Source organism: Brachypodium distachyon, chromosome 3 (assembly GCF_000005505.3).
Source record: "Brachypodium distachyon strain Bd21 chromosome 3, Brachypodium_distachyon_v3.0, whole genome shotgun sequence".
Lineage (NCBI taxonomy): Eukaryota > Viridiplantae > Streptophyta > Magnoliopsida > Poales > Poaceae > Brachypodium > Brachypodium distachyon.
In genome coordinates this window covers 12769739-12784186 of record NC_016133.3, presented here as the reverse complement: position 1 = coordinate 12784186, position 14448 = coordinate 12769739, and the positions used below count along the sequence as shown (strand labels likewise).

General features: G+C 51.9%; 1 protein-coding gene across 1 annotated transcript; it reads right to left on the bottom strand.

Annotated features, from left to right (window-relative positions):
• Positions 1–1254: 1254 nt before the first annotated feature.
• On the bottom strand, positions 1255–4565 carry LOC112271828. The gene is made up of 2 exons (XM_024462012.1): positions 3666–4565; positions 1255–1620 (listed from the first exon to the last, which is right to left on the bottom strand). Exons 1-2 carry the CDS (start codon positions 4491–4493, stop codon positions 1273–1275), a joined length of 1176 nt encoding a protein of 391 aa, XP_024317780.1. The 5' UTR covers positions 4494–4565; the 3' UTR covers positions 1255–1272.
• Positions 4566–14448: the final 9883 nt, after the last annotated feature.

Below are 14448 nucleotides of genomic sequence, written 5' to 3'. Positions count from 1 at the left end.
AAAATCGCATCGTCCGCGAGGCCCTTGCTGATAGAAGTTGGATCTGCGACATCCAGGGGATTCTTGATCCTGTTGCCCTTTGGCAATACCTTCGGATTTGGGAGCGGTTGCGTATGTCCAGCTTTCAGATTCGGCTGATACCCTGTGCTGGAGATGGACGGATGACGAACAGTATTCTTCCAAGTCATGCTACTGCAGTCTTTTCCATGGGGGTGTTTTTTTCTGACACTTGGAGGCTAAACTGGAAGTCTTGAGCACTGCCACGTGTCAAGTTTTTCATCTGGCTCGCCTGCCAAGACCAATGCTGGACGGCGGAGAGAAGGGCACGTCACGGGTTGTCTCATGCCCCGCGGTGCTTGTTGTGCGACCAATCGATGGAAACCATGAATCACCTCATGGTCGACTGTTCCTTCTCCCGCTCCCTGTGGCATGAGGTGCTTTCTTGGATCCGATCCACCGGTGCCCCTCCTACTGTAGGTGTCCTCTTTGCAGATTGGTGGCACGTGACGGTCAACACCGCTCCTTCTTCGGCTTGGAAGGGCACTGCTTCAATCATCATGCTCACGCCCTGGTGGATTTAGAAGCATCGCAACGCGGCGGTCTTCGACAACGTGACTCCTACCATCGCCTCACTGACTGGATCCATCAAGGCGGACGCCAGGCTGTGGGTTCGGGCTGGGACGACTGGGCTTGGAGCGCTACTCCCGTCGGTCACTGGTTCCTAGAGGTCTTGCGTTGTATTTTTTTTGTGGGTGTTGTCCTCTTGGGCTTGTAAATAACTCTTTCTCTCTTAATATATGCATCGAGACGCAAAGCTTTTGCGTTTTCTCAAAAAAACAAATCCTACACCAGGGCATCAATTGAACTAAGCTACGCCTTTAAAGACAGAGAAATACAACACACTCTACCTGGCCACTCTATCGCCGAGCCCAACTAAGAGCATCTCCAGCAGGTTCCCTAAAACTGGCTTCCAGTTTTAGAAACTTTTTTGCAAAAATTTGGTCTCTTTTCCAGCAGGTTCCCAATAACTGGATCCTTATATTTTCTTTGGGAGTGTCTATTTCTTAGTCGTCTAAGAAATAGTTATTTCTCAATCGACAATCGTAACCATCTAATGAAAATTTTCTTATCCATCAAACCTATATTAACCTTACACGAATCTCAGTGATGGAATCAAAAGGTTGTTAACATCAACCGAGAAATAATTTTTCGGTCGCCTAAGAAATAGCAAAACCTATTTTCTTTCCAATTACACTGACCTAAGAGTACATGTCAGCCACTCAACAATTTCTTATCCTCTTCTTCTTCCTTCTTCCTGCGCAGGTGAGCCACCTCGGCCCCCAGTGCCGCCGCGTCCCCAGTGCGCCGCCGAGCAAGCCGCCGCAGCCCCAATGTCATCTTCCAATCCCCAAATCGTCCTCTCTCAAAAAAAAAAAAATTCCCCAAATCACGGACAACGCCGGCCAACCGCCGACGGAATCCTCCTCCGAGCGAATCCCCAATCTGACAATCTCTCTCCCTCCAGCGAATCGAGAGTCGGTCCGTACTCAGGCATTCGACACTAATGGCTGGGTGAGCACCGCCGGCGACGTTGCCATGGGTGTGGGTGCCGCTGCTCGGGTAAGTAAGCTGCAACTCTACTAGCACTGGAGTCCGTTTAGGCCCTCTGTACTGCTCAGCGACGTGAAATATGACTGGGAATATAGACGCGGGCAGAAACAGGGTTAGCAAGCATTTTTTTTCTTGACAGCAGCAAGCATCTAGAATTAGATAGTACTCCTCCGTACTACGGTTTAGGATTAGGATTCGCGGTCTAGGGGGCATAACCCAGGAATATTAGGAGAGGCAATTAAGGGGCTGTTGTTGAAGCAAGCTGCATTTCCAGATTTTTGAAGCTCACCAAATTGACCTACCGGATAAATCTAACACTTTGAACTAAACCCTCTTGTTCCTACGGCTTCTAGTCCTAACCAGCGTAATGAAGACGTGAATTGAAACTCCTCACATCCTAACTTAACTTCTTGTATGTTTAAACATGTTTTAATGTTATTCAAGTAGGTGATTTGACTGGAAGTCGATGGAGCAATTTACAGAAACCATTTGTTGGCAATGATGTGTGATTCCCTTGTTTTGAGCAAGTTAGCAATCTAACCATATTTTGAAGCTGAATGCTCGGTAATCTGATAGCAACTCATGGAGCCAACTACATACATTCTAGTAGCAGTCCCGCGTTTGCACATCCAACAAGAACTTGTAGTGCAGTTTGTTCACTTTTCCCTCTCTGCCTGTTGGATGAAAGAGGACCGAGAAAACTTAAACACAAATTCAGGGTTCCATTGTCAATTCATGTAGCAAACCAATGTTGGAAACCAGATTTCATTGATAAAACATTTCAATAAGCTGAATAAGTCAGGATAAACATTTCAGGATGGCCTACCATGATAGTGTACATTGTTTCCCTCATGAATGACACCGCTGCCACTGCCCCCACTGGTCTAGTGTGCGAGTCTTGGGAGTTGGGATAGACAAATCTGAACCACCATGACGGTGCAACCACTGCCACTGGTCTAGTGCTAGCCTTGGATCATCTGCAGCGCCGTCTTGACAAGATAGGAGAGGGACTCTTCGTACTCCAGGACAGGAATGTCTTCAAAGATGAGCTTGTAGTTCTCTATGGATGTCTCCGTTATCCCCTGAAGACAGGCCTGCATTCCAACAAAGTGCTGCTTGCAGCGAAGATCATCATCGTGTCGCATCATCCATATCGCTTGCTCCACTGCAAGCCTTCGGATCCCAGGGCATCTGTCATCTGCTATGTTCGCTTCAGCAACAGTTTCGATCAGCTTGCCCACAAACGTTGGACAGTCAGCAAACACGACTGCAATATTAAAATTTGTTGCAGGCTTCAATTTGCTCAACTCTACAACAAGGCTAAGATAGGCCTCTAGGTCCGCTCCCTGTGTCTCGTTTGCTCTGTTAACTACCTACAAATCAAGGGAGCATCAATGTTAAGCGTTAGAGCGAGAGCGTTGTAGGTAACAGTAAACTAAGGTTCGAGAGAATCGAAATCACTGCAAGAAACTGGATCTGGAAATCATTGGCAAGATGCCATATCCAACAACAGTCTCCCACCCTTAAGTAAAGGCAGACTCTCTCAAATATCAAACTAATTTTACAAATCAGATGAATGTCCCAACGAGAAAATCGGCATTTTTAAGGGAGAACTGAGCAGATTCCAGTGGCAATTTAGAAGAGAAAAGGTGTTTACACAAAAAGTAAATGACAAGTACAATAATACCAAATATCATTAACTTCTACTCCCTCCGTTCCATAATTCTTGTCTCAAATTTGCCCAGAAATGGATGTGTCTATTCCTAAAATGCGTCTAGATACATGTAATATTTCGACAAGAATTATGGAATGGAGGAAGTACGTAATGATTTAAATAACCTTTGCAATGCACTTACCATCTTCAAGTTGGTTACAGCGAAATCCCTCACAATATTGGTGGTTTCGCCGTAAGCTACCAGATTTTTCAGAATATTTGCTACGGTTACTCTATAATCTGTGTGCTGTTCTTCATTGAAAAGCATATTGCGGAGGGTCTGTAAGTTGCCCTCCGTATTCAAGATGACATCACAGTGAGTTCTGCTTTCCATCGTCAGTTTTCCCAGTGCTTTGCCAGCATTCAACCCGAGATCACTAACCGGTGGCAGTGACTCGGAGAAAATATCCAGCAGCAAAGTAAGAATTCCTGTGATGGTTTTACATGTTCCTGCCTTACTGTCCAGAGCAAAGCTTTCAATTATTTTTACAGCTAGGCTCTGAAGTCCCTCCAATTGTTGATCATTTGTAGGATCTTGCAATAGTATCTCTCTGATCTTTGACAGAAGAAAGACATTATTGGAGATCACCTGACGTATCATGGCCCCTTGTTTGCCAATATTCCCTGCAAGTCTGCTAAGCAGTTGTAGTGAATTCCTAGCCTTTTCAAAGTCGATAGCAGTCATGGCAGGATTGTACCGCGTGAATTTTGTGATCTTCAGCATGATCTCATCTGCATTGGATATTGCTGTGAAGTTGCACGTGTTACATGCCAGCTGCTGGAGAATTTCCAATCCTTTCAAAACCAAATTTACATCAATATTATTACTTTCTTCTGTCACAATAGCATCTTCATCACTAGTTTCAAGTAAGGAGCGGAGTGAATGCATCGCATATGGGAATCCAGAAACACAAAGATTACCAGCGAGCTTAGCGATGATCAGGGTAGCCCTAGCTCTTTCTGGTCTATCTTCTATCCTGGTCCGTGTGATCACCTTGAACAAGTGTTCAATCACATCAGGTGAATTTTGAATTCTGGAAAGTGCTTGCTCTCTGCTGTAATCATGTAATTGTGTATGTATCAAGCTGTGTAAGATCTTGATCCCTGCTGAGTGAAGATCACGCTCATCCGAACCAAGTGACTCTACTGCAAACGATATCAGTGTCATGTTTATGATTTTTCTGATATCTCCACCCCTGCACAACGTCCTGACATGGACATAGTATAGCTCGAGTTGTTTGTCCCTTGAACCTGTGAATTTATAGTGAGCATTGATGCCCGTAAGATCTAAACTAGGATATGAGTGTGCAAACTCAAAAAATGACAGGACGGCTTGTACAAGTACCAGACCGTAGAACAAGCTAAGCACAGGATTCAGGTTTATATCTTGGTGGCTTTGCGTGGTGTCACCGAAGCCTTGAAATGACAGACGGAAGCACGAGAACATCATGCAGATTAAGGACAGCAAAACCTTCAGAGATATTACCTTGGCCAGCAAAGGTGCCAAAATTTGGAGTGAGACGTCACGTATTCCACCAATAACATAGGCACGAGAAGGTGCCAAGGAGGCACGTATTCCACCAATATCATAGGCCAGAAAAGGTGCGAAAAAATGGCGTAAACAGTTACGTATCCGACCAATAGAATGGCCTAATATGGGGATCCTCTGCAAGAAATCTTCTGACAAAATCTCTGCACGATTTACCAAGGGTATCACATAAGCGAACTCTAGTTCCTGATACCAGGAACTACTGAAGATCCTGCGACAGCGATATAACTCATGAAATCAATATTCATAGCTAGGCACCATGAACGGATCAAATTTACAGATAGCTAGGTAAATTCTCTATTCAGGAGCGTAGAAATACATAGTAGGATAAATAGCACCACTTCCAAGTTTTTTTTTTCTCCATATCACAGTTGGTATTATATTAGTTACTACCTAGTTTACCTCCATTACAATTATTTTTTCCTCGAACCCACCCTTAAGGGTGGATCATTTTCATTAGAAGAAAACACCAAGAAGGTGCAAGAGTAACAATACAACTCAACCCAAAAACATAGAAAAGAAAACAGCCCAACGAGCAAATGAAAACCGAAAGAAAAAACTGTGCAAAGGCAAAATATAAGATGTTCTGCCTTTGTCCAAACTCAAACTTCTTCAAGTTTTACCCAAATTTATAGAAAAATGTATACCGAAATCTAAAAAAATCAAATAAATATACTATGAAAATATATACCATGACACATTTAATAAAATTAATTTAGAGTTATAGGAATTTTGTCAAACATCAAAAAGTTTTACTTTATTTAAACAAAACCAAAACATGTTATATTTCAGAACAGAGGGGACTATCTGGGAGATGGGTAATACTATAGTGACTGGCCGATTACGGCCAACACATGCATCGAATACCTCTTGTTCCTCACTTCTTTGGGGGATTCAACTCTCGAGGAAGACGAAGGTGCGCTGCTGTTGCCTGTGATGGCGTTTGGGTGCAACATTATTTTTAGGAGAGATGGTGCAATAACGTTGGATTGCGCTTGACTCTTAATGTAGCTGAGGTGAAGTTCTGGCCTAAGGTTAAAAGGAACAATAATATTCAAAAAGAGAGGAAAACTCCTGCATCTGCATCAATCGATTATCCATGTACATAGCCAAAATGATTGTTCAAACTCTAAATGTAGTTTACCAAATGACTTGGGGCGGGAAAAGTTTGCACCCGATAGCACGTGATACGAAGCGAATAGCGAAACAGATACTCCCTCTTACTCTAAATTCTTGACTCAAATTTGCACAAATATGGATGTATCTATTTTTAAAAAGTATCTATACATGTAATATTTCGACAACAATTTATGATCGGAGGGAGTAGTTCACAACTGACCTGACCTGTAAGGCTGAAAAATGCTGAGGCATGTCACGGACCAGAAATCCACCGTGCTGAGGTTCCATTTGAACCCACCAAGCACGAGAACCGTCGCCAAGAGTAATGAATAATGAACCAAAGGGTTTGTCTTTGTTGATGATTGATCTGGTATTTATACACAGGAGGAAGGGCGTCAGCAAGATGTCTCTGTGCGTCCATACGGAATGAACAGACTACACCGTCGGCAGTTGCTTAATTAATTACTCCCTCCGTTTCCATATGAATTGGCACGGATTTAGTACAACTTGCACTAAATTCGTGCCAATTAATATGGAATGGAGGGAGTAGCAATTTTTGATACCTCCATCCAACAAAGGATGTCTCAACTCTCAACTTTGACTAAATTTGAATGTATTCGACAAACTTAAGACATCATTAGGAAGAGATGCATCCACGACAACTTTATGCTGGTTCAACAGATGGCACGCTACCTACACCGGCTTCATGAGCCGCGTGACATGTTGAAGTTGGACATTGCTCACGCTTTCAACTCGGTTTCTTGGGCCCTCTTGTTTGCGGTGCTTCAGCACGCGGGGTTTGGACCTAGATTTCGCGAGTGGATCGCCATCCTTCTGTCCACGGCCAGCACCCGCGTCTTGCTGAACGGGGAGCCAGGCCCGCCGATCTAGCATCGGAAGGGATTGCGCCAAGGAGATCCGTTGTCACCCATGTTGTTCATGTTGGTGATTGACACGCTCAACCAGCTCTTCTCCAAGGCCACCGAATTTGGTATCCTTCGGCCATTGGCTTCCCGCCACCTATCGACTGGGGTGTCTCTTTATGCTGATGACGTGGTCATTTTCTGCCATCCTGACCGCTCTGAGTTGCTTGTGGTCCGCCACATCCTCGCCGTCTTCGGGCAGGCGTCGGGTTTGAGGACTAATTTTGCCAAGTGTTCCATTTCCCCTATCGGTTGCTCTGATGCGTTGGCTCTGGAGGCGGCAAACACGATGGGTTGCCCCCTCGCCCCATTCCCGGTTAAATACCTCGGGATCCCCTTGGCAATCCGGAAGCCCTCCCCTGAGGCCTTTGCCCCCTTGGTGGACAAGATCGCCGATCGCCTTCCGACCTAGAAGGCGGGGATGATGACTAAAGCAGGATGCCTAACGCTCGTCAAGGCGGTCATGTCCGCCATTCCCCTGCATCAGCTGATGGTGCTGGGCCTCTACCGGAAAGTGCAAAAGCAGGTGGAAAAGATCCTGCGTGGTTTTCTTTGGTCTGGTCGAGCGGACGCTAGGGGCGGTCACTGCCACGTCAACTGAGCCAAGTGTTGCCGGCCTCTGTGCTACGACGGGTTGGGCATCCATGACCTTGCCAAAACGGCCGTCAGCCTTCGCACCCGCTGGATTTGGCGCATGAGGATTGACCCCCAACGCCCTTGGTGTGGGCTTGATATGCAGTTTTCCCACACTGAGCGGAGCAGTTTCTTTGCCTCGACCAGGATAACGGTCGGCAATGGTTCCTCCACGCTTTTTTGGGAAGACAGGTGGATTGATGGCCGGGTGTCGCACCAATGGCACCCGGGGTACCACCGCTGCACGACGCGTGGGTCGCCTCGCTTGCTCCCCGGAAGGACCACACCCCGGGCGGTAGTGTACGAGCTGCCCGGCAAGCTACCAGCCCAGCAGGGCTAGCGGGGCTTCGGGGGAGAATTCCCGCCTGGGCACCTCCCGGGAAGGTACTTGCCGGGAGGGGCGCACCCGGACGCAGGTTTCCGTTCCGAGAGCAGGACCGAGCAAGCAGAACAGCTTAGGGTGGCCCGAACCTAGGTAAAAAGTGCTCCCGTGTCCATTGCTTCCATACGCTTTGCATTGGCCCCACCGGCGATCGCCGGAGCGATCCCCGTAGCCCACTGCCAAACCTAAAAGGGGGTGCCCGCGCATCCCCGATGTCTAAGCCCCGTGCTACGACATCTGGCGCGCCGGGTAGGGGGCGCGTGAGGAGAGCTCGCCGGTGACCGCCGGTGTCGTCGTCTACGTCGACACCGGCCTTGTCTATCCCAACAGCGGAGCCAACCACCATGCCTCCTAAGCGGGCTGGTGACCCCCGGATCGATCCGCGTGAAGCCCCAGCGGCACGCACACGGTTGCACGATGCGCAGCCTGCGTCGTGAGCTCAGGGTTCCTGAGCCCTCACGAGCGCAGCAGTCGCAGCTGCCACCCCCGCCTCCTCGGTCGTCGGTAGACAACCGGCTAAGGGGGTCGGCGGCTCCTAGCGCCGAAGCCAGTCGCGCGAGCGGCCACGGTGCCGCCCGCGCCGGCCAGCGAGTTGAATTGCGGGCCGAAGACGCGTAGCGGCAGCTGCGCCATGAGCACACTGCGTCGCGAGCAACGCTGACGGGGACACACCCTACTCACGCGGGTGCGTCAGGGGATAGGGCGGAGGGCAGTCGATCGGAGAATCGACTGCCCCCGGCCCAAACTCCGGCAGAATTCATCATCGCCGCGCGGGTCATGGTGCGGTACGAGCCGCAGCAGGGCATGCCGGCACACGAAGCATGGAGCGCGGAGTTGGACGCGCTCCTCGCACTCGCCGCCCGGCAGCCGCAAGGCGAGGGCGCCCCGACAGGCTCAGGCCGCGGGCAAAACCTGGGGCGCGGAGACGCGCCCCCGGCCTCGCGGCAGGGAGAAGACCCACCCTCGCAGGGAGGGCAAGGAGGCAGGGATCCTGAGGGGTCCTCGGACTCGTCACCAAACGTCACACGGGGTGACGCGCGCGCTGTCCTAAATGTGCACCAGCAGAAGGATCTCCGTCAGCGCCTGGAGCGTCGGCGCCGGTGCGAGGTAGAGCGCCAACGCCCGGAGGAGCAGGAGGATGCTCCTATGGGCCCTGAGGATGGCTACACCACGTTCACGCGCGAGCTGCGGCGAGTGACATGGCCCCGCAAGTTCCGAGCGCCTGCGCTCGGTACGTACGATGGGACCGTGAATCCCAAAGATTTCCTCCTGACCTACACGTTGGGGATGCATGCAATCGGCGCCGACGACAAGGTCAGAGCCAACTGATTCCCGATGGTCCTTAAGGGATCAGAGAGGACCTGGCTGCTCAACCTGCCTGCCGGGTCCATTGCCACTTGGGCGGACCTGCACGAGCCGTTCGTGAGCGCGTTCCAGGGCGGCTACAAGCGTCCGGGAACCATGGCAGAGCTGCACACCGTGGTGCAGAAGCCGGGAGAGACGTTGCGGAGCTTCATCAACCGCTTCTCCAACCTTTCCTACTCCATCCCAGAGGCGGAGGCCGCTGTCATCGTCAACACCTTCGCCATCAACGTCCGCGACCCCAAGATGCGCGAGAAGCTGAGCACGCATCAGATCCGGACGACGCAGGATCTGTACGCCCTGGCACACAAGTGTGCTGTGGCCGAGGAAGAGCGCTTGGCGCCCGAGCTCGCAGCTAAAGCTGCCGCAAGCCCAGCTGAGGGCTCGAAGAAGAAGAGCTCCCGAAAGCGTAGCGGGAGGCAAGTTCTCGCCGCAGAGTCGGGGGCGACCGTGAGGCCTACGAAAAAGGCTTCATCTGGTGGCGGGTCTGGCAGCAAGCCGGGCGACGCGTCCCGCTGCCCCATCCATGCCAACGCTACCCATGACGCGCAGGACTGCCGCATCCTGCAGGGTATCAAGCAGCGGCGCGAGCAGCGCCACAAGGAGCTCCGAGCAGCCGGCGCCTGCTTCAACTGCGGCGACATCGGGCATCTCTCCCGAGATTTCCCGAACGACCCCAGAGCGGGGCCGAAGCCTGCCGGTGGTGGTGTCGGCAGGGAGGAAGCCCGGGGGGACACGGCCAGGCCCGCGCCGGCAGGGAGCGCCCTCCCCGAGGATGGGACAGGGCTCGCGCAGAAGAGCAGCGCGAGTCCGACTGCACCGGGGGTGATGAGCCGGGCTTCCAGGAGCCCCGGGGCGTCGCCTGCATTCATGGGGGAGCTTACTCTTCAGCGCCTCACCCAGGAGGTGTGTGCGCTATTGCCGGATGCGGAGCCGCAACAGCCGCTGAAGTGGTCGCACGTCCCGATCATCTTCAGCGCCGACGATCACCCAGCGCGACAACTGGGTTCGAGGGTCATACCCTTTGTGGTCTCACCGATCATCAACAACGTGACGGTGACCAAGGTGTTGGTAGACAACGGAGCGAGGCTGAACCTCCTGTCCGCCAGGTTAGTGGAGAAACTTCAGTTGCCGGTGGAGCAGCTGAAGCCCACTGACCCGTTCCGGGGGGTAAACCCCGGGATCGTGCGCCCCCTGGGGCGCATCACGCTGCCGGTGACTTTCGGGTCCCGGGAAGCGTTCAGGACCGAGCACGTAGTATTCGACGTCGCGCACACCCCGTTGCCCTACAACGGGATCCTTGGTCGGCCGGCTCTGATCAAGTTCTTCGTGACAACACATTGCGGCTACGGCGTGATGAAGATGCCGTCCGTGTATGGGGTCCTCTCCATCAGGTGTGACCTCAAGGACGCGGCCTGGTGCGTTGGCGAGGTCGTCAGGGCCGCAGCCGCCGCCGGTGACGACAACGTTGTCGGGAGTGAAGGGTTGCCGGGCGACGTCCTGGCAACTAAGAAGGCCTGCACTGCCTTGCAAGAGCTTGCCGGGGGCGGCGCAGGCTCAAGCTCGCACCCCGGCAAGGGCCAGAAGCTCAAGGAGGAGGCCGTCAAGGTGAAGAAGCTGCCCCTCCAAGCCGACAACGAGGAGCACACCGTCATCGTCGATGCGCACCTCACTGCCGAATAGGAAATCGCCCTCATCACTTTCTTCCGGGAGAATGCCGACGTGTTTGCTTCGCAGCCGTCGGACCTTCCCGGAGTCCCTAAGGAGGTGATCGAGCATCGACTCGCGGTGCGTCCGGACGCCCGCCCCGTCAAGCAAAAGATCCGCCGGCAAGCACACGAACGCAAAGATTTCATCAGGCAAGAAGTGGACAAGCTCAAAGCTGCGGGGGCTATCAGGGAAGTACTGTACCCCACTTGGTTAGCTAATCCTGTTGTAGTGCCCAAGGGGGAAAATAAACTTCGCATGTGTGTAGATTTTACCGATCTTAACCGTGCGTGTCCAAAAGATCATTTCCTTGTACCTCGCATTGACCAAATAGTGGATTCCACTGCTGGTTGCGATTAAGTCAAGCTGAACACTGAGAAGTGCACCTTTGGTGTAGACTCGGGCCAGCTTCTGGGTTTCTTGGTTTCGCACAGGGGGATTCAAACCAATCCAAAGAAGATAGACGCTATCGAGAAAATGGAGGCTCCTCGCAAGGTGAAGGATGTCCAGCGTCTCAACGGCTGCAACTGGCCAGGAAGGAGTCGGCCCGGGAACAAGCGTTGCTGGCCCACGCCCGGGGGCTACTATCGCACCAGTGGCACCCGGGGTACCACCGCTGCACGACGCTTGGGTCGCCTCGCTTCCTCCCCGGAAGGACCACACCCCGGGCGGTAGTGTACGAGCTGCTCGGCAAGCTACTAGCCCGGCAGGGCTAGCAGGGCTTCGGGGGAGAATTCCCACCTGGGCACCTCCCGGGAAGGTACTTGCTGGGAGGGGCGCACCCGGGCGCAGGTTTCCGTTGCGAGAGCGGGACCGAGCAAGCAGAACAACGACGCCACGTGGGCGCGCGGCAGGCTCCCTGTGCGCAGGGTACGTCAGGACAAGGAGTGAAGCACACGGTGCATTTAATGAACCGACAGAAAGGGGATTCCCCATCAAGTCAAGCAAACAGTGGCTGTTCAAGAGTAGTTTTTAGGCCTTAGACCCCTAGCTACAAGGCTAGTGTTCTTGCATGTATGCCAGCGCACCGAGGAGGAGCTGCCCGAGCTCCCTGCTCGCCACTTGTAAACCATGCACCGTGGCACATGTGGTATCCCCTTGGCTACAAAAGGAGGACCCCCGCCCACGATCAAAGGGTTCGACCAACTCATAGTTCTGCACTAGCAGTAACTCAAAGTAGTAAGCAACACTTAGCCAAAAGGAGAGAGTACCCGGGGACTCCCCCGACAACCTGTAAACCATAGTTCTTCGGTTAATTACAAGCTCAGACAAGCAGGACGTAGGGTTTTACACGTCAGGGTGGCCCGAACCTGGGTAAAAAGTGCTCCCGTGTCCATTGCTTCCATACGCTTTGCATTGGCCCCGCCGGCGATCGCCGGAGCGATCCCCGTAGCCCATTGCCGAACCTAAAAGGGGGTGCCCGCGCATCCTCGATGTCTAAGCCCCGTGCTACGACACCGGGCCATATTGGAGATTGCCCTGGACCTTCACCAGCTCATCTCAAAGCGCACTCGCAAGTCCCGCACGGTCAGGGAGGCCCTCGCCGATCGACGCTAGATCCGCGACATCCGCGGGGCTCTTGGGTCGGTGCTCTCTGGCAATATATCCAGGTCTGGATCTTGGTCCGGGATGTTCACCTATCGAACGAGGTTGATGTCATTTGTTGGAGATGGACAACCGACGGACAATTCTCTTCCAAGTCGTGTTATGAGGCCCTCTTCTTGGGAGGGATAACCTCGGACACCTGGAAGCTGAACTGGAAGGCTTGCCCACCCCCCCACCCCCATCGGGTCAAATTCTTCTTGTGGTTGGCTTGCCAAGACCGCTGCTGGACGGCTAAGCGAAGGGCACGCCACGGGCTGCCGCATGCCCCTAGATGTTTGCTGTTGTTGGAGATATGCCCTAGAGGCAATCATGTGATGATGTTATTTCCTATGTATTCATGAGTTATTGTTATTGTCCTTGAACATCATCACTGATATGTATCAATAAATACGTGATTTGTTTGTGAGACTATGTATTTGTTGGAGATATGCCCTAGAGGCAATCATGTGATGATGTTATTTCCTATGTATTCATGAGTTATTGTTATTGTCCTTGAACATCATCACTGATATGTATCAATAAATACGTGATTTGTTTGTGAGACTATGTATTCTATGATGTTGTTCTAATGGTCCCTAGTCATTCAGGTTATGCGGACACATAATCTAAACTAGCAATGTGAATCAGTATGATGACTATGTTTCACAAGTCATAGGGCAAGGTGTTGCCGACTGATAGTATGGACTCGACAATGAGATTGTTGAGTCGGACAGACCCGCACTGAGACACAACGAGATGATTGTCATTTGTTAGTCTCAAGTACGATGTATATGCCAGTCCTAGACCTGAGGTCATCGCATGAGCTTGGGATGTGAATCGGCCTACTTAGGGGTTGCCAAACGCTACTCCATAACTGGGTGGTTATAAAGGTAGCTTTCGGGTTTGCTGAGAAGCATGCTGCGAGTCATGGTTGATCAAGATGGGATTTGCCCCTCCTGTTCGGAGAGATATCTCTGGGCCCTCTCGAGTGATCAGATTCGGAAGGCATGGCCATGCGACTTGGGTTAAGTGTTAACCCGTTCGGAAATCTGTATCACAGGAATGAGAAAAGACTCGAGCTATCCACAAGGATGACAAGCACTCGCCTTGAGCTCGACACACATATCGTGAGGCAAAAGGAATGTTGCATATGACACATTGTATGGTTCGTCAATATACCTTGTGGTTACTTGGGAGTTGGCATGTGCTGCTAGGCGCCGCTACCAACTATCGACTTGAGTCGGTGCCAGTGGACGAGTAAGGTGTTACTCGGGCCCGCAGTCCGAGCTCGTAGTCGTGTCCGACTGACCGCGAACCTGAAGGGTCACACGCTTAAGGGGTGGGAACCGAGTTGGATCGGATCCAACTCGTATCGGGCTTAGACTCCTAACGGGCCTCAAGTGTTGAGCCCACTAGGGACGTCTATATAAGCGGAGGAGACCAACCCGTCTAGGGTTACACCAGTACAGACGCGAGTTAGACTCGGCCGTCACACCTCCACGCCCAAAGCCTTGTGATCGGATCTAGCAGTCCGTCGCACGGAGTTCCTCTCTGTACGTGTGGATACCTCGGAGGCGCTGCACCTGCGGCGCTTGGACGAACTGTTCGTGGGATCGGCGAGGAGGAGCAGGCTGTTCGACTACTCGGCATCGACGCGCTACATCGACTCTACTTCCGCTACGGGTCTGTGCGTCTAGTGGTAATCTCGTGATCCATTATCTACAGCATTGGTCCGGGCGGAAGCGGTAGAAATTTTATTTTGTGCTAGCGTAGCATACCGCGTTCCCCAACAGCTGTGTGACCAGTCCTTGGAAACCATGAACCACCTCCCGGTCGACTGCCCACTCTCGCGCTCCATCTGGCA

Excerpts from the sequence above, each read along its gene's own strand:
- LOC112271828 (XM_024462012.1), bottom strand. The coding sequence starts at position 4,493 with ATGACACTGATATCGTTTGCAGTAGAGTCACTTGGTTCGGATGAGCGT. Across the intron at positions 1,621-3,665 it reads CTGGCAAAGCACTGGGAAAA|CCGAGCAGCGGCACCCACAC; the intron begins CTGACGATGGAA and ends CAGCTTACTTAC.